We start from the raw sequence: 21,745 nt of genomic DNA, 5'->3' as shown, positions 1-21,745 counted from the left end.
GCCGTAAGGGGGTGGACATGTAGAAATCATGCACTTGTTTTAATAACATAAAAATGTTATAATAATAAAGTCTCTATCAATAACCTACTTGTACTTTCACTTTCATATCCTTACATTCTTTGATATACGTAAACATACACTTAATTAATAACCATGATCACCAAGTAGATATAAATAGCTCAAAAACCCAAAGCATCTAAATACCATAGCAATTAAATGATCCAACTAAAAAAATGCACATACTTAATAAGTCGTTACAGTTCATTCACAAAGTAGTATACATTACGTCATGTGATATTGTCTTAATATCGATTGACAATGAGAAGTGTAAAGGGGTAAAGGTAGCTTCCACGGCTATAAATAAACTGATTTTCTGGAAATGCATTTCCTTCCTTATTACTTATGCAAAATGACGAACTATGTGTTACTTTTGATAATAAATAGTTCGGGTACTTGCTGGTGTCCACAAGCTGAAACAGAAGATTAACTGAGTAAGTAAATTAGTATCATCATTCAACATGTTCAACAGCTGCTACACCAGACATATGAGGGTAGGACTGGGGTACGCCACTTGACGAATGACGGTAAGGTGTTTGTAAAAATAACCTTAACGATACACACGATAAAGGGCATTCCTACCCTTGTATATGTGTTAGACTCAGATCGACGTCCGGCCTCTAATCGACGTCCTTTCCTCAAATCGACGTCCGTTTCTCAAATCGACGTCCAAATCTGACGTCACATTCTCAAATCGACGTCCAATACTTTGATACTCTAATCTACGTCCAATGTGACGGCATGTATTGCCAAAACTACACCCGATTGATTTTAGTCGATTGTAGTCGTCTTAAATTGATGTCCAATATCAATAAATGACATAACTAAGGCTGTTAGTTTTCTCGTTTGAATTGTTTTACATTGTCATTTCGGGGCCTTTTATAGCTGACTATGCGTTATGGGCTTTGTTCATTATTGAAAGCCGTACGGTGACCTATAGTTGTTAATTTACGTCATTTTGGTCTCTTGTGGAGAGTTGTCTCATTGGCATTCATACCACATCTTCTTTTTTATATCAATTGTTTACGCTTATACATGTACATGTTTTGTAGGGTTCAAACATTAATACATACTTTCCATATAATGTTTTTTCAACCCGAAATAGTTATCATGCATATATTAAAGTGTATCTTGATAAAAAGTTAATCGAATCAATCTACATAGTAGTTTGTCATTCCTATTCATGTTAATAAATGACATGCATGTACATTGTGAGTGTATGTGAAGGAGAAAGGAACTTAACGACAAAGAAAACCAAACGATATCTAGAGGGAAATTATTCAATTTTCAACAATAGACAAAATAAGGAAGTACAGCCCATTGTTGTTTTTTTAGTATTATAATTCGGACTATGTAAGATATTTTTCAACATTTTTTTTAGTTTTACACCTGTAGTAAAACATGTACGCAAGAAATTGGCACTATGCATTATTACAAAACTGTTCTAGGTTAAGTGCTCACACACATGCTTAACCCTAACATAATCTATATGAGCCTGTAATGCAGTGGTTTTCGATGGTTTGTGTCTATCATATTTGTTTTTCAGATATTTTCTTTATAAATAAGACCGTTAATTTTCTTATTTAAATTGTTCATTTTGTTCATGTTATACCACATCTAATTTTTATGTAATCTCTAAAATTTAAAAAAAATTATAACACAACCTGTTTGCATATTTAGTCTAGTATGCAATAAATCTTTAAAAAAACACACATTTTTTTAAATAGATCCTATTTGTCACACATATGTTTAAGGCTCTAAAGGTTTCAGCTGCTGTGGGTTCTGGTCAATTTTGTACTATGTGTCCAAAACGGATGTTGATTAAAGAAGCTAAAAATTGGAAGTCGATTAGAGAAACCAAAAAATGGACGTCGATTAAATAGGCATAAAATTGGCCGTCGATTTGGAACGATATTTTATTGTGACGTCAGATTTGGACGTCGATTTGAGAAACGGACGTCGATTAGAGACCGGACGTCGATCTGAGTCTTACATATAAACCTTAAAATTTGCTTGAATATCGTAAAAATACCTAATGCATAATCATAAAAGAGTGGTCATATTCAAAATAAGCCTGATATGGTGATAGCCAACTTTAACTTATAAATTTGTTGTTTTATCATTGGTACCGTACTCTCAGCTCAATACATTAAAAAGCTCTGTGAAATCATGGTAGTGACCTTCTGTTCCACTTAATCATACTCAAATGGTACATGTATGGAAACAAACTTTCATTATTTCATCGAATAAGATTAAGCTGTAGTACATCAATCTACTCTATACAGCTACATAGTTAGAATCAGACTTAGTATAATTCTTATTTTACAGGCGTACTGATAATTTCAATATTGTACACTGGATTTACTGAAAATTGTCTGGTCGGAATCGAGTTTGCATGTTATGAAGATGAATGTGCTTGCATGTTTCGAATGAACCAAAAAGCAATGTCATACACATGTACATGTAATGTGTATATATAAATGAATAACTGACCTCATTTTTTTCATTTTAAAGAATGAAAGCTTCTTTTATCGGAATTGAGACTTATGCAAACTGCTAGGATAAAATTTGAAAAAAATGCAGAACAGGAGTTTTGAGTAATAAAAAAAGGTAGGATGAGACACTTTGCAAAAAAAAAGTCAGGATAAACTAATAAAAAATAGGCAGGACCGAATAGAGTGAAAAATAAAAATGCAGGACAGATATTACAATAAAAAAAGTGCAGGACAACATTTTTCATCCTAGCCCCCCCCCCCCCCTAAAAATCAAATGGTTGCTCCCTTAATCAATCTCTGAAAATACCCAATTTGAAAAGAAGCTCTAGAAGAGTTTCTGCAAATCCAACCTTTATCCAGTTTCTATGATAAACTGAGAAGATGTGGTATAATGGCCAATGAATGAACACCTATCCACTGAAAAAGTCAGACGAATTGTGGTAAACAATTAAAGATAACTGTACGCCCTTCAACAACGAGAAAACCCCATTCCGTATAGTCGGCCATATGAGGACCCAACATGAAAAAATGTGAAGAAAAATATTCGAGAAAACTAATAGTCAAGTTCTGAGCGAAATAATTTATGAAAAAAAATTATGACGGACATGAACCAACGACATTTAGGACTGCTACCGAATAAAGCTGATATATATCTGACTCTAACCTTATATTTTTTTCTACATGATTGGTAAATATAAATGTACAAATATTACCAATCCGTTGAATAGAAAATTTAAATTAATTAAAATCTATATATATTTATAAAAGTATTATCATTGTTTATTAACTGATAAGTCTAAACACCAGTCCCCTCTCCCTACCACACACAAACAAACAGGACTGCTCATACAACAAAATTCAACAATTTTACTACTCAGTCCGGGGGATAATATATATATAAGGACAGAAATGACGTTAAATCTGTGTTGACACTTGAACATGTTAAACATACTTACTTAAAACTTCCATAGATATAAAGATTTGGTTTTGAACTTTTGTTATGACATTGGTCATGATGTTAACCATGTGATCATTGGTGATGTTAACCTTGGTGGTCATTGATGATGTTTTCCATTTAAGACTTTGCTGATATTGATAATGGTGGTCATTAGTACGGAGATGTTGTGTACCGTGTCCGATAATTTAGAAACGATCCTGGTAAACTTATCGATCCTTTAAATAAACTTATCCTAATTCAACGCTGTAATTATATCTTTAAATATTGTTTTATTGGTTTTAACATTGATTTTTGTTATCAGTAAATTTAACATGTTAAAAGCAAACTAAATATAATTGTTATATACATATGCACTTTCATGGATCTACAATCTGTCGATTCCTGTATCTTGGCATTGCACAAGGTCATATGTTTCTCTGACTGTTTATGACGTCTTTACACTAAATCCATTGGATGTTAGATGTGTACTGATTGACAATTTAGTCTTAGATGCATGAATTTTTATTAGTTATTATTGGCTTTGAACTAGCTGTCAGTAACTGTGAGTACTCTCAGATCTGAACTTAGTGTCTTTTTGTAGTTGGGATGTACAAGTACCCGGCCACGTCCACTCTTTGTTTTTGTTAGATGTATTTCTATTTGTATCCATCTGACGAGTTAAGCCTTTTCTAACTGATTTTTATAGTTCGTTCTTATGTTGTACTGTAACACCACTGTCCCAGGTTAGGGGTAGGGTTGGGATCTCGCTAACATGTTTAACCCCGCCACATTCTGTATGTATGTGCCTGTCCAAAGTCAGGAGCCTGTAATTCAGTGGTTGTCGTTTGTTGCTGTGTTACATATTTGTTTTTCGTTAATTTTTTTAACATTAATTAGGTCGTTAGTTTTCTCGTTTGAATTGTTTTACATTGTCATTTCGGGGCCTTTTATAGCTGACTGTGCGGTATGGGCTTTGCTCATTGTTGAAGGCCGTACGGTGACCTATAGTTGTTATTTTCTGTGTCATTTGGTCTCTTGTGGAACGTTGTCTCATTGGCAATCATACCACATCTTCTTTTTTATAGTCTTTGGGTGTGTTAACCTTGCTAGTCTTTAGATTTGTTAACCATATAAGTCATTGGATGTGTTAACCATATATTTCATTGGATGTTTCAACCATGTTAGTCATTAGATGTGTTAACAACCGTGTAAGTCATTGGTTGTGTTAACCATAGTAGTCATTGGAAGTGTTAACTATGTTAGTAATTAGATGTGTTAATCATGTAAGTCATTGGATGTGTTAACAATGTAAGTCTATAGATGTGTTAAACCATGTTAGTCGTTGAATGTGTTAACCATGTTAGTCATTGGATGTGTTAACTATGTTAGTCATTGGATGTGTTAACGGTATTAGACATTATATGTGTTAACTATTTTAGTCATTATATGTGTTAACTATTTTAGTCATTAGATGTGTTAACCATGTTAGTCATTGGATGTGTTAACCATGTACGTCATTAAATGTGTTTACCATGGTAGTCATTGGATGTGTTTACCATGTAAGTCATTGGATGTGTTAACCATGTTAGTCCTTATATGTGTTTACCGTGTAAGTCAGCGGATGTGTTCATCATGTTAGTCATTAGACGTGTTAACCATTTAAGTCATCGGAGGTGTTATCCAAGGTAGTCATTGGTGGTGAAACTATAGTAGTCATCGGAGGTGTTAAACATGGTAGTCATTGGTGGTGAAACTATAGTAGTCATCGGAGGTGTTAACAAAAGAAGTCATCGGAGGTGTCAACCATAGTAGTCATTGGAGGTGTTAACAAAAGTAGTCATCGGAGTTGTTAACCATGGTAGTCATCGGAGGTGTTATCCATAGCAGTCCTTGTATGTGTAAACTATTGTTGACATTGGTGTACTTAAGTATGGTTAATTTGTCATTGATAGTGTTGATTATGGAATTATTGATGTTGTTACATTAGGTAACCATTGATAATTCCTAAGGTTACCATTGATGGTGCTACCTAAGGTAACCATTGATGGTGTTACTTATGGTAACTTTCGATGGTGTTACCTTTTGTAACCATTGATGGTATTATTTATGATAACCATTGAAGGTGTTAACTATGGTAGTCAATTTTAACGGTATCATTAGTAGTCATTTAAGCAAGTCAGAGATTATGTAACCAAAGTGATGATGTTACAGTTAGAGGGAGGAAGGGGGGGGGGGTTCACAGACAGAACAGACAGACAAAAAAGTTATCATGGTATTACTTCAATGTGACAATTTAACATTATTATCTTAGCATTTATTTTTATAGCTGTAAAATAAAAATAAAACACTGTTTTATCATTCTCTGAAAATACTGCCTTGAAATAAAGTTCTTGGCGGGTTCTACTAACTAAACTTAATTCCAGTTTCTAAGCATGTTACGGTGTAAAGGTGATATAAATCTAACTCTAGCCTTAATTTGCTTTTCTACATAATTTGCAAATGTACACAAATCCTTTGTTTTTCCTAACATAAAACCTATCCTGGCTATTCTCAGTATAACTTGTCCCGTTGAATAGCTATCATCCCAACACTGACACACAAACAAAAAAATAAGCGCTAAACAATAAACGTAGCTTTTTTATATTGTTTTTAAACAAGATAAATAAAAAGTTGTTATCCTTTTTTTCTATGAAAGAGTATGTGATCTAAGATTTAGAAGATGAAAAGATTTTAAGAAAATAGATATATTCCTACTATTTTTAGAAACTAAGTTACGAGGATGTATGTAAAATGTATTTGATAGGATACTGTATGATTATACGAAGGAAACTTTGTCCTTTTAATTTCACTTTTACTTTCGCTTTCAGAATGATTTGTGTTTATTTATAAAAGCAAATAAAAGATTTGGGTTAACATAGATAAGCATGTCAACTGTTTTATTGTAATCTACACTTATTTAATGGGTCAGAAATATTTTAAAATTTTACAACATAACCTATTCTTGCTATTGTTTAGTTTTTTTTAACAGAAATCTTTACACTACAAACGGAACACGGGGAATACTTCTAAATTAGTTCAATTTCTTTAAATGAAAAAAAGAGGCTGAACATTATACCGACAGGGCGGGCTCTGTCGGTTTACTTCTGTTTATTTTTTGTGTCAGAAATGAGTATACATGATCGTTACTCGACTCATGGAAGTGAGAGATGGGCCCCAATTTCATTACTTTTTCTTTCAGTGTTAGAGATTTTGATAAATTTTCATTAATTTCCTTAATTGGTGTGCACTTGGTCTTATCCACACGACTTTACAAAAACAGTTAAAGATTGCTTAATTTTGTCATGATCGTCTATTTTTGAAATCTTTATTAAGTATATTTAATTATACCTATATGTGTAAAACATTTGGTTAATAAAGAATTGAATTTGGGCTACCTATCAACTAAAGCGCACAAAGTATTGTAAGCTGTATAAACTTTATAGTTCTAGAACTCAGTTTATGACTATGCAAACATAATGTCGATTAAATCAATATCTAAACGATAAAAAAAAAAAACAATAAATGTGTTGTAACATTATCCAATGTTAAGATATTGCAATGTTTTTGCTTTAAATTTGTATCCAAAATATGGTGAAGGAATCATAAAGGGATATCCCTCGCCAAGCAATATTATTTGTATACCTATTGTACATGTATACTCTTTAACATGTAGGACAGGGGTAATATCTCATGATAGTGTTTCTCTTCTACTGTGTAAAACTTCATCCATTCCTAAAATGGCCACCATGAATACTAGAAATAAATTATTTATATGTTTTTATAAAAACAATTCTTCCAATAAAACAATTAAGGTAGTCATTGGGGATGGAAATTTCACTAGTCATAGGTAGTCACTGATGGTGTTCCCCAAAGAAGTCATTGGTTAGAGTACCAATGGTAATCATTTCTTGTGCTCACCGTGGTAGTCGCATGGTTGTTATCCGTGGTAATCATTAGTGGTAACATGGAGTTGTTATTAGTAAGCCTTAAGGATAAATGTGGTAAATATTAGAGAAAATTTTAGAAGAATTGTTTGGTGGTATTACGACACGAAGTCATTGGTGATGTTTCCTCAAGTAGTCATTGGTGATGTAACCGCACGAAGTCATTGGTGTATTTAGAACAAGTGTTCATTGTTGGTGCTACCACAAGTTCTCATTAGTAGTGCTACATGTAGCACAAGTACTCATTGTTGGTGTTACAACATGAACTCCTTGGTGGTGTTACCACAAGTACTCATTGTTGGTGTTACAACATGTACTCCTTGGTGGTGTTACCACAAGTACTCATTGTTGGTGTTACAACATGTACTCCTTGGTGGTGTTACCACAAGTACTCGTTGTTGGTGTTACAACATGTACTCCTTGGTGGTGTTACCACAAGTACTCGTTGTTGGTGTTACAACATATACTCATTGGTGGTGTTACCTCATGTACTCGATAACTCTCGCTACATTGAAGCCCCATTGGTGGCCTTCGGCTGTTGTCTGCTATATGGTCGGGTTGTTGTCGCTTTGACACATTCCCCATTTCCTTTCTCAATTTTATCCTTGGTTGTGTTACAGCTAGTTATATTATTGGTGTTCCCACATGTATTTCTTGGTGGTGTTACAACTAGTACTCATTGTGATGTTACCTCCATGTACTCCTTGGTGGTGTTACAACTAGTACTCATTGGTGATGTTACCTCCATGTACTCCTAGGTTGTGTTACAACTAGTACTCATTGGTGATGTTACCTCCATGTACTCCTTGGTTGTGTTACAACTAGTACTCATTGGTGATGTTACCTCCATGTACTCCTTGGTTGTGTTACAACTAGTACTCATGGGTGATGTTACCTCCATGCACTCATTGGCTGTGTTACAACTAGTACTCATTGGTGATGTTACCTCCATGTACTCCTTGGTTGTGTTATAACTAGTACTCATTGGTGATGTTACCACATGTACTCCTTGGTGGTGTTATAACTAGTACTCATTGGTGATGTTACCTCCATGTACTCCTAGGTTGTGTTACAACTAGTACTCATTGTGATGTTACCTCCATGTACTCCTAGGTTGTGTTACAACTAGTACTCATTGGTGATGTTACCTCCATGTACTCCTTGGTTGTGTTACAACTAGTACTCATTGGTGATGTTACCTCCATGTACTCCTAGGTTGTGTTACAACTAGTACTCATTGGTGATGTTACCTCCATGTACTCCTAGGTTGTGTTACAACTAGTACTCATTGTGATGTTACCTCCATGTACTCCTAGGTTGTGTTACAACTAGTACTCATTGGTGATGTTACCTCCATGTACTCCTTGGTTGTGTTACAACTAGTACTCATTGGTGATGTTACCTCCATGTACTCCTTGGTTGTGTTACAACTAGTACTCATTGGTGATGTTACCTCCATGTACTCCTACTCCTTGGTTGTGTTACAACTAGTACTCATTGGTGATGTTACCTCCATGTACTCCTTGGTGGTGTTACAACTAGTATATATTGTTGGTGTTACCTCCATATACTCCTTAGTGGTGTTACAACTAGTATATATTGTTGGTGTTACCTCCATGTACTCCTTAGTGGTGTTACAACTAGTACATATTGTTGGTGTTACCTCCATGTACCTCTTAGTGGTTTTACAACTAGTACTCAATGGTAGTGTTTCCACATGTACTTTTGTTGTGTTACAACTAGTACTTATTGTTGGTGTTACCACACGTACTTTTGGATATCCATGATTTAAAAATATTAGGCAGTAAGATCATGCAAAAGGAAAATGTATAAATTGACGATAAAATCCTTTCTTGGGTGACACAAGGTATTAGTAAAATATAGTAGTCATTGGTTTTGGATAGATACGGTGGTTATAGATGGTCAAATCTAATGCAGTAATTAGTGATGGCCTATTTTTGAACGTACCTTCGGAAACTGTTTTGAATTTATTAACAAGCAAAGAATATATGCCATGTCCTTTTTTTTCAAAAGCAACCTTTGCGTATAAAGTAGGTATAAAATAAAAGGCTAGCGATGTTGATAAGAAGTAATAAAAAGGAGTAGAACCAGTATTCCCACTAACAGTTAGTAGCGGGTTTTTTTAAACCTCTATATAAAGATAATCTTATGTATAGTAAAGTATAAAACAAAAATATATATGTATATTTTTTTATCTGCTTCATATATTATATATATATTAACATGAAATATATATACATGAAATAGATATAGATTTCATTGTAGTTCATTTTTAGCTCACCTGGCCGAAAGGCCAAGTGAGCTTTTCTCATCACTTGGCGTCCGGCGTCCTTTGTCGTCGTTGTCTTCCTGCGTTAACTTTTACAAAAATATTCTCCTCTGAAACTACTGGGCCAAATTTAACCAAACTTGGTCACAATCATCATTGGGGTATCTAGTTTAAAAAATGTGTCCGGTGCCCCGCCCAACCAACCAAGATGGCCGCCATGGCTAAAAATAGAACATAGGGGGTAAAATGCAGTTTTTGGCTTATAACTCAAAAACCAAAGCATTTAGAGCAAATCTGACAGGGGTAATATTGTTCATCAGGTCAAGATCCATCTGCCCTGAAATTTTCAGATGAATCGGACATTTCGTTGTTGGGTTGCTGCCCCTGAAATGGTAATTTTAAGGAAATTTTGCTGTTTTTGGTTATTATCTTGAATATTATTATAGATAGAGTTAAACTGTAAACAGCAATAATGTTCAGCAAAGTAAGATCTACAAATAAGTCAACCTGACCAAAATGGTCAGTTGACCACTATAGGAGTTATTGCTCTTTATAGTCAATTTTTAACCATTTTTCGTAAATCTTAGTAATCTTTTAGAAAAATCTTCACCTCTGAAACTACTGGGCCAAATTTAACTAAACTTGGCCATAATCATCATTGGGGTTTTTAGTTTAAAAAATGTGTCCGGTGCCCCGCCCAACCAACCAAGATGGCCGCCATGGCTAAAAATAGAACATAGGGGTAAAATGCAGTTTTTGGCTTATAACTCAAAAACAAAAGCATTTAGAGCAAATCTGACCAATAAAAATTGTTCATCAGGTCAAGATCTATCTGCCCGGAAATTTTCAAATGAATCGGACATTCCGTTGTTGGGTTGCTGCACCTGAAATGGTAATTTTAAGGAAATTTTGCTGTTTTTGGTTATTATCTTGAATATTATTATAGATAGAGAGAAACTGGAAACAGCAATAATGTTCAGCAAAGTAAGATCTACAAATAAGTCAACCTGACCAAAATGGTCAGTTGACCACTTTTGGAGTTATTGCCCTTTATAGTCATTTTTTAACCATTTTTCGTAAATCTTAGTAATCTCTTAGAAAAATCTTCTCCTCTGAAACTGCTGGGCCAAATTTAACCAAACTTGGCCATAATCATCATTGGGGTATCTAGTTAAAATATGTGTCCGGTAACTCGGCCAACAAACCAAGATGGCCGCCATGGCTAAAAAAAGAACATGGGGGTAAAATGCAGTTTTTGGCTTATAACTCAAAAACCAAAGCATTAAGAGCAAATCTGACAGGAAGTAAAATTGTTGATCAGGTCAAGATTTATCTGCCCTGGAATTTTCAGATGAATCGGATAATCGGTTGTTAGGTTGCTGCCCCGGAATTGGTAATTTTGAGGAAATTTTGCTGTTTTTTTGTTATTATCTTGATATCATTATAGATAGAGATAAACTGTAAACAGCAATAATGAACAACAAAGTAAGAACTAAAAATAAGTCAGTAAGACCAAAATAGTCAATTGACCCCCTAAGGAGTTATTGCCCTTCATAGTCAATTTTTAACAATTTTTCTTAAAATTTGAAGATTTTCAATAACATTTTCCACAGAAAGTACTGTTATAGATAGAGATAATTGTAAGCAGCAAGAATGATTAGTAAAGTAAGATCTACAAACACATCACCATCACCAAAACACAATTTTGTCATGAATCCATCTGTGTCCATTGTTTAATATTCACATAGACCAAGGTGAGCGACACAGGCTCTTTAGAGCCTCTAGTTCTAGAAACTTGACACGTACCCTTGTGTGATACCCTATGTTGCTCCACCTCTCAATCCATTGCATTTGAGAATGTTCATCGGGCCTATACATGTATGCATAAAACTACTTAATAAGTAAAGATTTGTTCCGATCGGACGGATTTTTCTACATGTCCTAAAATAGATTAGTAAATGTACTAAGATTGGATATCTTAACTTAAGTGGTTTTATACATATCAGCCCTGTACTACAATTATTACGTCACACACACAAACACACACACACACACACACACACAATCAAATCTTTTATCATTATTACTTTTCAACTGTAAACTCTGAATTCATGATCACCTTTAACACATCCCATTTTCTTTTACAGTATCTTTGAAAATACAACTTGTTAAAAAATCTAAAAAGTACAATCTGAGTTGAAAAATACTGGAGATTAAAACCACAACATGGAGCTAAGACCATCAGATATATTTTACTCACAAGATTCCATTATGAACAGATTTGGTGATTACACAATGCATGGAAATACATATATAGGGGAAACTTTAGACGAATTATTACAAGGCTATTGCAATGTGAATAGTATACCTACTATTACTGTGGTGAAAAAGTACGGGAAATGGTATACATCGGACAATCGACGATTATGGGTGTTCCGAAAGGCAGAGGAAATTGGCTTCCTAGAAACTATTGACGTGACCGTATCATCATACTTAAATGGAAACAAATTCACAACGGAAAACGGTGGAACGTCTATTCGTGTCCGGGGTGGAACACCTGGCGGCCGGTTATGGAGATCGTGGAAACCAAAAAGACCAGATTCAAGCTATCGACGATCTACTCCAACTAGCTATAATTTGAATACAAGTAGCGTCTTGTCTTCACAGAGAAATACAAGTCCCTCTTATCCTGTCAGTAACCAAACTACGAATCTTTACCATCAAAACACGTCTTTCAGTAACAGTTCTAGCATGTCAAGTGTCTACTCAAATCGAAGTGAACAAAGAATAAAAAATCCGCATACTGTTGACCAGAGCTATATGGGTCAATTTCAATCAAATTATGGTCGCACCACTACATATCAGCCACCGAGGTTACCCACAGTCCCAAGTCCTACTCACACTAAAACAAATAGGGTTTCGAGTCCAACAATTCAAAATCGAAGCAACTATTTCGGTAGCTATAGAGATGACTCGTCGAATATCGACAACAGACATGACTACACCAATTCCACCAATACACGGACGATGAGAACAGATAGCCCGTATCAGGCATATGGACGTGGGTCTAGCTACGCAGATAATTCGACGGATCATGTTCCTTCAAGTTCGTCTAGTAGACACGAAACTCAATATAATTTTAATAACGAACAATCGTTCCAAGGAGAACATGATATAAATAATTGTTGTTGTACAATTTTATAACAATTTCTAACTTTCGTTTACTTCAGTACAGACTACAGATTTGTACTGACATGATTTAATAGTGGAATCATACTTGAACTTGAAATGAAAAAAAAATCATCATTCCTGTGGTTTTACGGTTGTGTTGCAATATCTGATAGCATAGATTTATCAAAATATACTTTATATTGTCTGTACATACAAATCAAAAAATATATGCAAATGCATACCAAAATATACATTCAAAATATTAAATTCAATGAAAATGTGTTGTCAAAATATGTTATATTTGTGTTGCCTCGCATCTTGTATGTATTAGTGTTTGTTGTCTCGCATCTTGTATGTATTAGTGTTTTGAAACTTATGAGGAAAATCTGATTTACATTAGCATACTACAATGTATAAACAAATCTTGTTGCAATTGCTAAGTAGTTGCTTTCATGATGTATAAAAACATGCATTCAAGGAAATAACAGGGAATTATTTGAGTCAAAGAGATATCAATTAAAAAGGGGCCTTTTATAGCCGCCTATACGGTATGGATTTTTCATTGTTGAAGGTCATGCAGTGATGCCTATAGTTGCTAACATCCACTTCAATTGAACTCTGTTGGATAGTTGTCCCATGCGAATTCATTGATATCTATTGAAAAGATAATAGTAAGTAAGCACGCGGTAATGAAAGACACTTCTAAATAACTATTTGTACTTCACCAGTAAGCAGATAGGATGGTTTGTTGTTGTAAAAGGCGAGGATGTCATACTTTTTTCTCTCTTAATTTTAGTTTGAAAGAACTTAAACACAGTATACAACATATTTTCATAACTCAAGTAACTATCGTAAGAGTTTATGAAAAACCATTGACAATGATTGATAAAATAAAGGCGAAAGGTACTAGAGGGACATCCAAACCCACAAGTCGAAAACAAACAAATGCTTGCACCTGTCCTAGGTCAGGAATTTGATGTACAGTAGTTGTCGTCTGTTTATGTAGTTCATACGTGTTTCTCGTTTCTCGTTTTTATATAGATTAGACCGTTGATTTTCCCGTTTGAATGGTTTTACACTAGTGATTTTTTGGGCCCTTTATAGCTTGCTGTTCTGTGTTAGCCAAGGCCCCGTGTTGAAGGCCGTACTTTGACCTATAATTGTTTACTTTTATAGTTGTTACTTGGATGGAGAGTTGTCTCATTCGCACTCATACCACATCTTCCTATATCTATCGACAACGCCATGGCCAAAAAAAGAAAAAGACGAACAAACAATAGTAAACAAAACAAAACATAGAAAACAAAGAAAGACTAAGCAACACGAACCCCACGAAAAACTGACGGCGATTTCAGGTTCCCCGTAAGGGTGATCAGATCCTGACCCACACGTGGCACCCTTCGTGTTGCTAATGTAAGTACAAACCCGGTGATACGTCTAATTCGGTAGGTTAAATTCGTGAAAAGGGGACGTGATTGTAGGTACGACATAAGGAACATATCCGCTATCATCTGTGAAACGGATATTCCATAACGGTCAACCAGCTCGCGATGACGTCCGTAATTTAGAACTCTTGGTTTAATAGCATCCTTGTGAGCAGCAGCCCTCTATCAAGGAAATCATGATAGGAAATAAAAGCCCGTGAATATCGTATCAATAGGAGATATGTACTCCGTATAAAGGCGCTGCTGGAATGTTGCTACATAGAAATGGAAAGTTCACAATTGAGAAGCCGAAATCATCTTTTTTGTCGTAAAGGTTTGTTTTCAAACGACCTTTCATGTCAATTTCGAGATGTAAGTCAAGATGTGAAGTCATTTCGGGGCCTTTTAATATAGCTGACTTCGGTATGCGCTTTGCTCATTGATGAAGGCCGTACGGTGTCCTATAGTTGTTAATTTTTGTGTCATTTTAGTCTCTTGTGAAGAGTTGTTTCATTGGCAATTATACCACATTTTCTTTTTTATATTAACTGTATCTGTTAATCTGTAAATTATATTATGGAGATATATTCCATGCATTTAAGATATAGAGTATACGTCAACAAGAGTGTCACCCAACTATATAAAAACTGTTTAGTGTGTTTGTAGTACTTGACGTGTTTATAGTCTCCTCCTTACAATTAAAAATTTGAATACGTAATGATTATGACAGATTTTTCTACCGAAAAAAAGGAGTGGTATTGTCACTTTAAAATTTGTTAAAAATACTACTTAGCTTCATTTTGTATCTTTTGGTGACGTTGACTTCAAGACAAGTATTATATGTTATGCAATACTTCATGAGTGCATTTAACATGTTTAAAGTAAAAAGTCTTCCATCTTTATCTAAATATCTACTAGTATATATATATATATATATGTATATACCACTGAAGTATATTTTTGATATGTTAAAATTGTATATATAAGACAATACTAAGATGTGGTAGCATGGTCAAAAAATTGAGACAACTTTCCATCAGTGACCACAGGACGAGGATGTAAACGATTGGGCATTACAAGGTCCTCAACAATGAGTAAAATCCTTCCTGTGTAGTAAGATAAAAAAAAGGTTCAAGCATAACAAAATTTGGAGCACTTCATAAGTGAAAATTGATGTCCTGCTTTGTCTTCTTTGGGTTAATTTTTGTTGTCAACACGGCTTCAATACTGAAAAATACATGTGTTGCGCATGCGTTTTGACATGAAAAGTCTATACAAACAAGAATCTGATAACAATTAAAGTGTTTGTATATGTTACAGTAAATAGGTGAAATTAGGAATTACACATAATTACTAAACATTTCAGTAAATACCTGTAATTACTAGCCAATTTAGTATTTACATGTATTTACTAGTTGTTTCAGTGATTACTGGTATTCACTGATTTTTTTGGTCATTTTTACAGCTATTTACTAACTTGATATTTTTGTTTTAAAATTAAAGATAAAATTCAAGATACCAAATAAGAAAGTAAAAGGTTAGGTATTTTATAATTAGTGCTTACTTAATTAAGGATTAAGGAATATAAGGCACATCGAAAGTGTATACTCTTTAGTGTTTGTGAATTGAAAGTTGAAAATGTTTTTTCTAAAAGTTTTGAAACTCCCTAAAATCATTTTCAGTATGCAAGACAATAATATCAATCCAAAATTGAGAAATACATTTGTGAGAAATTTATAGGCAACTTCGCCACCTCTTTTTGATGATAGACATTTGATAATGCAGAATTTGATAATTCTTACATACAATCTCATAATTTCTTATATAAAATCTCATAATTTCTTTAAATTATAATCTCCATCAGGCATACTTTGCATATAAACTTGCCCAATGACACAATTTAAATTCCTTTTACAAAATAGGTTTATATAACAAGTGCTTTTGTCAGACTGTTGTGATGAAGCTGATTTTCTTTACAAACAAATTTATCCAATTTGATGGTGTAAGAGTCACATTTCATATTTCTGTGTTTCTCTTTTTATGAGTTTTTTAAGACCTCCAAACCTGTAACAAAATTTTTGTCATTGTTTTTACTTGTATAATAATCATCTTTGTGTGGATTGAATAAGTCAACTAAATGGTCCATCCCTTTTGTTTTACTTTCAATGTTGTCATTCTGTTTCTTTTTGTCGAGCCGGCGACTTAAGGATGTACTTAGGTGAGGTTTTGGAATTTGTGTCAAACGTTCGGACTCCTTGGTGTTTTTCCATACAATACAATGTCAAATATTTTGCCCCATAACACCCATTTATTTTTTCATATAAGACTTAATAGCTCATGAAAGGTCATTTACCAAAATTTTAGAAGTATTTAATTTTCTTTCCTTTGTTTTTAGAACTAATAATACCAATTCAAATATAAGGGAAAAGTCCGAGTCAGCCTTTTCCCGCCATATTATAAATCTCAAATATCTCGAAAAGGAGGTCCATGACCTGTCAATATTTTTAGCTTATTTTTATCCTTAATTGATGCTCTACCAGTTTGTAGTATTAATTTTAACTTCTTAATTTATTAATTTTCACCTAACCTCACCTAAGTACATCCTTAAGTCGCAAAAGCGAGACATAACAAACCATTCTGTCGTCAGAAGGGTCCACAAATATTCATTATGTGGTTAAAGTTTTTTAAATTCTGATAACTTTCTTAAATTATCCTGGATTTGTACCAAACTTTAACAGAAGCTTGTTTATGATAATAAGATAATTTTCAAGAAGTATTTTACTTATAAATGGACTTAGTTTGTATGCCAGTTAACATATCATTCACACTGTGGTAATGTTTTTAAAATTTTAATAACTTTCTCAAAATATCCTGGATTTCTACCAAACTTGGACAGAAACTTGTTTATGATCATAAGATAATCTCCAGAAGTTCGCAAAAAAACCTCCTTTTCCGTATATTCCTTATGAATGGACCAATTTTCCAGTTAACTCTACATACAATCTGCGGCTAAAGTTTTTTTAAAAATCTTTATTAGATTTTATAAACCATCCTGGATTTTGATCAAATTTGGACAGAAGTTTCTTACAGTATTAGTCAAAAGATAGTGTCTGGAGGAAAATTTTACTATTTTTCCCCATATTTGTTGAGCCTGCGACTAACAACAAAAGTAGGCGAGATACTGGGTTCCGCGAAACCCTTACAATTTTAAATCTGAATACATGCAGCTAGGGGTTGAATTGTAACCGAATGGAAGGTCACATTAATACGTATTCAATGAGGTCCAATAATTCACTTACAAGTGCACAACTCATCAACCAGGTTTCTCAGCTTATTTAAGTAAAAAAAAATAAATATATATTTGTTTTTGTATATCTTGTAGCTAATGCTCCTATAACAAAAAGGTACATTTTAGGCTGGTCCCTTTTTGAGAGTACTCACTGATCTTCTATAGTTGGTATTACCATAACTTTTGATCAGCTGACCATATTACAACATTGTTTTAACAGTTAGTAAATAGGTGTAAAAATTCATTTTAAAATCAGTAATTACTGGTAATAACTGGGCTGTTTTAGGAATTACTTGTATTTACTAAGTGCATCGAGGATTACATGTAATTACTAATGTCACCTACTTACTGTAACATATATACAAATTATTATTAAAATTAAGATTTTTTATGTAAACGTTGTGGTTTAGGTGTATTTATTTGATACTGGAGAGGACACCTGAAGTTAGCTGATCTCTGAAGCTTTCCTCAGAAATGGTTTCAACGATGGTCTGAGGTAGCAAGTTCCGTTTGTTTTTTTATTGTGCGAGGGAATTCAGACTATTAGTATTTGACCTTGGAAGTATGGATATTATTTCTGTAAGTCTGTGTATTTGTTTGTCTTGTTCTATTGCTCTGCAATATGGGTTGGAATTGCTTCAAGACAGTGGATCACTTTATAAAATAATAAAAGTCTAGTTTTAGTCGTCTCTCACTTAGAGGTGATCATTTTAGCTTCAATAGCTTGATTGCTATGTTTGTAAAACTGCTCGTGTAAATATAATCAGGAAGATTTAGACAATTGCGAATCAGAAATAAAGCCAATTTAGACAATTTATTTTAAGTGCTATAGTGACAATTTGTTAATCCGTTTATCACGGTGGGTATGGTTGTCCTGCGAGAGAACGTACTGTGCTGGTGATTTGGTCCTGACGGGTGCTGGTGATCAATGAAAAAATGTAAACAAAGACGAAAATAATGATTTTTGACGTTTTCACTCATAAAAAATGGAAGAAAACGGTTGAGATTTTTCAATTTTGTTTCTTATGGGTTCATATGTAAACCAATAAAAAGTTGACCCTCTAAACTGTTTCGGTAAGCGTAACACAAAAATGCTCATTTTCAGAAAATCTAGAACTGAAAAAATAAAACAAAAATGCTCATAAAGTCCGCTTTCTATACCGCAATCCACACGACAAAACTATTTTATGAAAAAACATTGCAATTTATTAAAATTAAGCATTTTCTCAATTTATTCATGTCCTGATACTGTGCTGGTGGGTCCTGTCATTGTGTTGGTGGGTCCTGATACGGTGCTGGTGATTTTGGATAAGAAGTTGGTCATATTTGAAACAAATGTTACAAAATCAATAAAATTGGGCAGATAATTGTTGTCAATAGGATCTATGACTCCTATTTTAGCTCTTGTGCATCCATTTGGCTGTTTAATATATGTTTTCAAATGATCGTAACTTGTATTACATAATTACATAAAAGGGCAACATCTTTTGTCCAATATCAGATAACAATATATAGTATCTAAAATAAGAATAGTTTTATTAAGATATTAAATGCCCCTTACATTGATGCTTCAACAATGATCAAAGCCCATGCCGCATAGACATGTTTGTTAGCGCTCCGCATACCCCTCCCCACTTCCACCCAACCAACCCTCCTCATTTCCTCCTTCATTGTTACAGTGGTGTACCAACACAACAATTTATCACATAAAATAATAACACAAAGACACATTATTGAACAACGAATGCTCGCAGGTACTGAAAGCTAGTTCAAAGCCGCATTTTCAACTGATAGATAAACCATGTTCTCATATACAAAAATTCCAATCGTGTCGATTAAAAAAGTCTCAAGACTTAAGTTCGCATTTTAATGTTTGATGAAGTAGAACTTTAAAAGTGTGCAGTGAATCTTGTGCTCACAACAGTTATTGTCATAATTATGTTTACATAAGACTTATAAAGGAATTAAGTAGGTACCAAGAAATATTTTACAGTTCAATTTAATGATCATGAAGGGAAGGAAATGGTACGAAAGTTTACATAGGACAAAAAGAAATTGATAGTATTTTTTTGCGAAAGACTTAAAAGCTTCTTTTCATTATATAGTATAGCTCTTCTATAAAAGCATGCAAAACAAACTTTGATTGACTTGCTTGCTATGTTTGCTTGAATGTTTTCAAACAATAGGTAGGCGGAGTTTCAATACATACTGGGATTTGATTGGACAAATACAAACTGACAGGAATTGAAGTTCATGTTTATTGTCCAAACAAATTCTAGTATATAGTAAACAGACTACTAACCTGTCGTTTACAAACATCCAAACAATCATAGCAAGCAATTTGATCAATGGTTTGCTTTGCATATATTTATAGAAGAGCTGTTAATTCTATAAAAAAAAATCTTGTTGTCGTAGATGGTTAAATTCTCAACAAAATCTCAATAACTTTGTTGGAACGAATACAGGTTTTAAATCAAATTTTCGTGGACTTTTTAGCTTCCACCCTGACGAGGCATGTTAGCAGTTCGTATGCTGTTGCACCTGACTTACGGAAACTTAGACATTTCCATCTTCTTTTCTGAAATATTTTTTCCCAGCTCATACTTGACAAGATTGTTATCCTAGTATTAAAAGGTGTAACCAATGAATTGAACACAAGTTAAAAATTCCACAATACTATATAATTCATTTTATGTGTCAATTTGTTCGAAAAAAAGTCGAAAAGAAGAGAGTTTTTTTAATGTCATGATTATCTGTCGCTTTCTAGATCTATGCTTAGCATTTATTTCAGATGACATGGACTCCTCACCCTGGTGACCCTGCTGCCTTTCATAACTTTATCCGTATACATATATTGATAGATAAACAAAAGGCTGCAACTGCATGGTATTTTTGTATTTAAAATGAGAATATTTGTGGTGAATGGAAACTGTGAGGGTCAAAATCTTAAATTGCTTATAAATGTTGCTGGACCCAGTTTCGTTAGCTGATCTGAATTTTCTGAAATGTGCAACGTAGATAGACATTGGCCTTTTGATTTTTTTTACTCGGTAAGTTTTGCCCTAATTGCTTAAACTTTTGCATAAAGCCGATTTCAATGAGTGTGTAGACAAAGGGAATACCTTTGGTTATCTTGCTTGCTGAACGGAAATACATTGTTAGGTTATGTAAACTACCCTACTTTAAGAGTAGACTAGTCCGACAAATGACACATCTTTCTGTCTGTAGGACCAGGCTACTTCGAAAGGAGGGTAGTATACCTTACCTAACGATGACTTCACGGTTTAGCTAACAAGCAAGCTACCCAAAGATATTACCTTTGCCTACATACTCAATGGAATCGGCTGTAACTAAAAACTGGAATACATTTTAACAGACAGTGGTCATGTTTGTTGATGAATATTGTTTTTCCTAGATTCACTCTTGAAAAATCATTTAGTAACATTTGGTCAAGTAATTTCAGAAAAAATCTTTTTGTAATTGCGGACGCAAAGACAATATATGAACCTCACACGACCCCTCGACACAGGTGAGCTTATATATGATCTCGTAGCGATTCGGGTTGATAACCAGTTGAAATTAAGCCAGTTTTGTGTGTGTGTAGATTTGTATTGTTTTAAACTGTTATGACCTTTTAAAATTAAATGTAGGTGTTTAATCTAAGAATTTCTTTTTTAAACTTATATACTTGTTTGGTAGTATGAAGCTACGAGATATTTTAATTTTTGAAATTGAAGGCACAATTAACAAAGCAAACGGTAGTTTCAAATACTTTTAAATAGATCTTTAAGGATAATGTACGCTTGTGTTGATCCCATGCTAAACATAACAAAAATCTCTGTACAAAGGTTATCTCGTCTTCATTCTCTGACATATTCTAGTCTGTACTTTCATAAATAGTGATTTTTTTTAGTGTTATATCGAAAAATTCATGATAACCGTTCAGACAAAAAAATTATTTTGAAAAAATCTTACAGATACAGCAAGTGATTCTTAATAGATATAAGATACATTTTTCTTTTCAAATACAACTTTTAAATCTTACGGGAAACTATTCCAAGCTTAAAACTTTCACTGTAACCTAGCTCTAACTTATCCC

At 33.8% G+C, this 21,745-nt stretch overlaps 1 protein-coding gene across 1 annotated transcript; it reads left to right on the top strand.

Moving 5' to 3' along the window:
* The first annotated feature begins 352 nt into the window (after window positions 1-352).
* LOC139528815 (rac guanine nucleotide exchange factor JJ-like) lies at window positions 353-13,216 on the top strand. The gene is made up of 2 exons (XM_071325021.1): window positions 353-491; window positions 11,910-13,216. The coding sequence occupies exon 2, from the start codon at window positions 11,989-11,991 to the stop codon at window positions 12,964-12,966; it is 978 nt and encodes a 325-aa protein (XP_071181122.1). The 5' UTR covers window positions 353-491; window positions 11,910-11,988; the 3' UTR covers window positions 12,967-13,216.
* The last annotated feature ends 8,529 nt before the right edge of the window (window positions 13,217-21,745 follow it).

This window comes from Mytilus edulis, chromosome 6 (genome assembly GCF_963676685.1).
Source record: "Mytilus edulis chromosome 6, xbMytEdul2.2, whole genome shotgun sequence".
Classification (NCBI taxonomy): domain Eukaryota; kingdom Metazoa; phylum Mollusca; class Bivalvia; order Mytilida; family Mytilidae; genus Mytilus; species Mytilus edulis.
The sequence above is the reverse complement of the archived record's forward strand: the minus strand, read 5'-3'. Positions and strand labels throughout refer to the sequence as shown.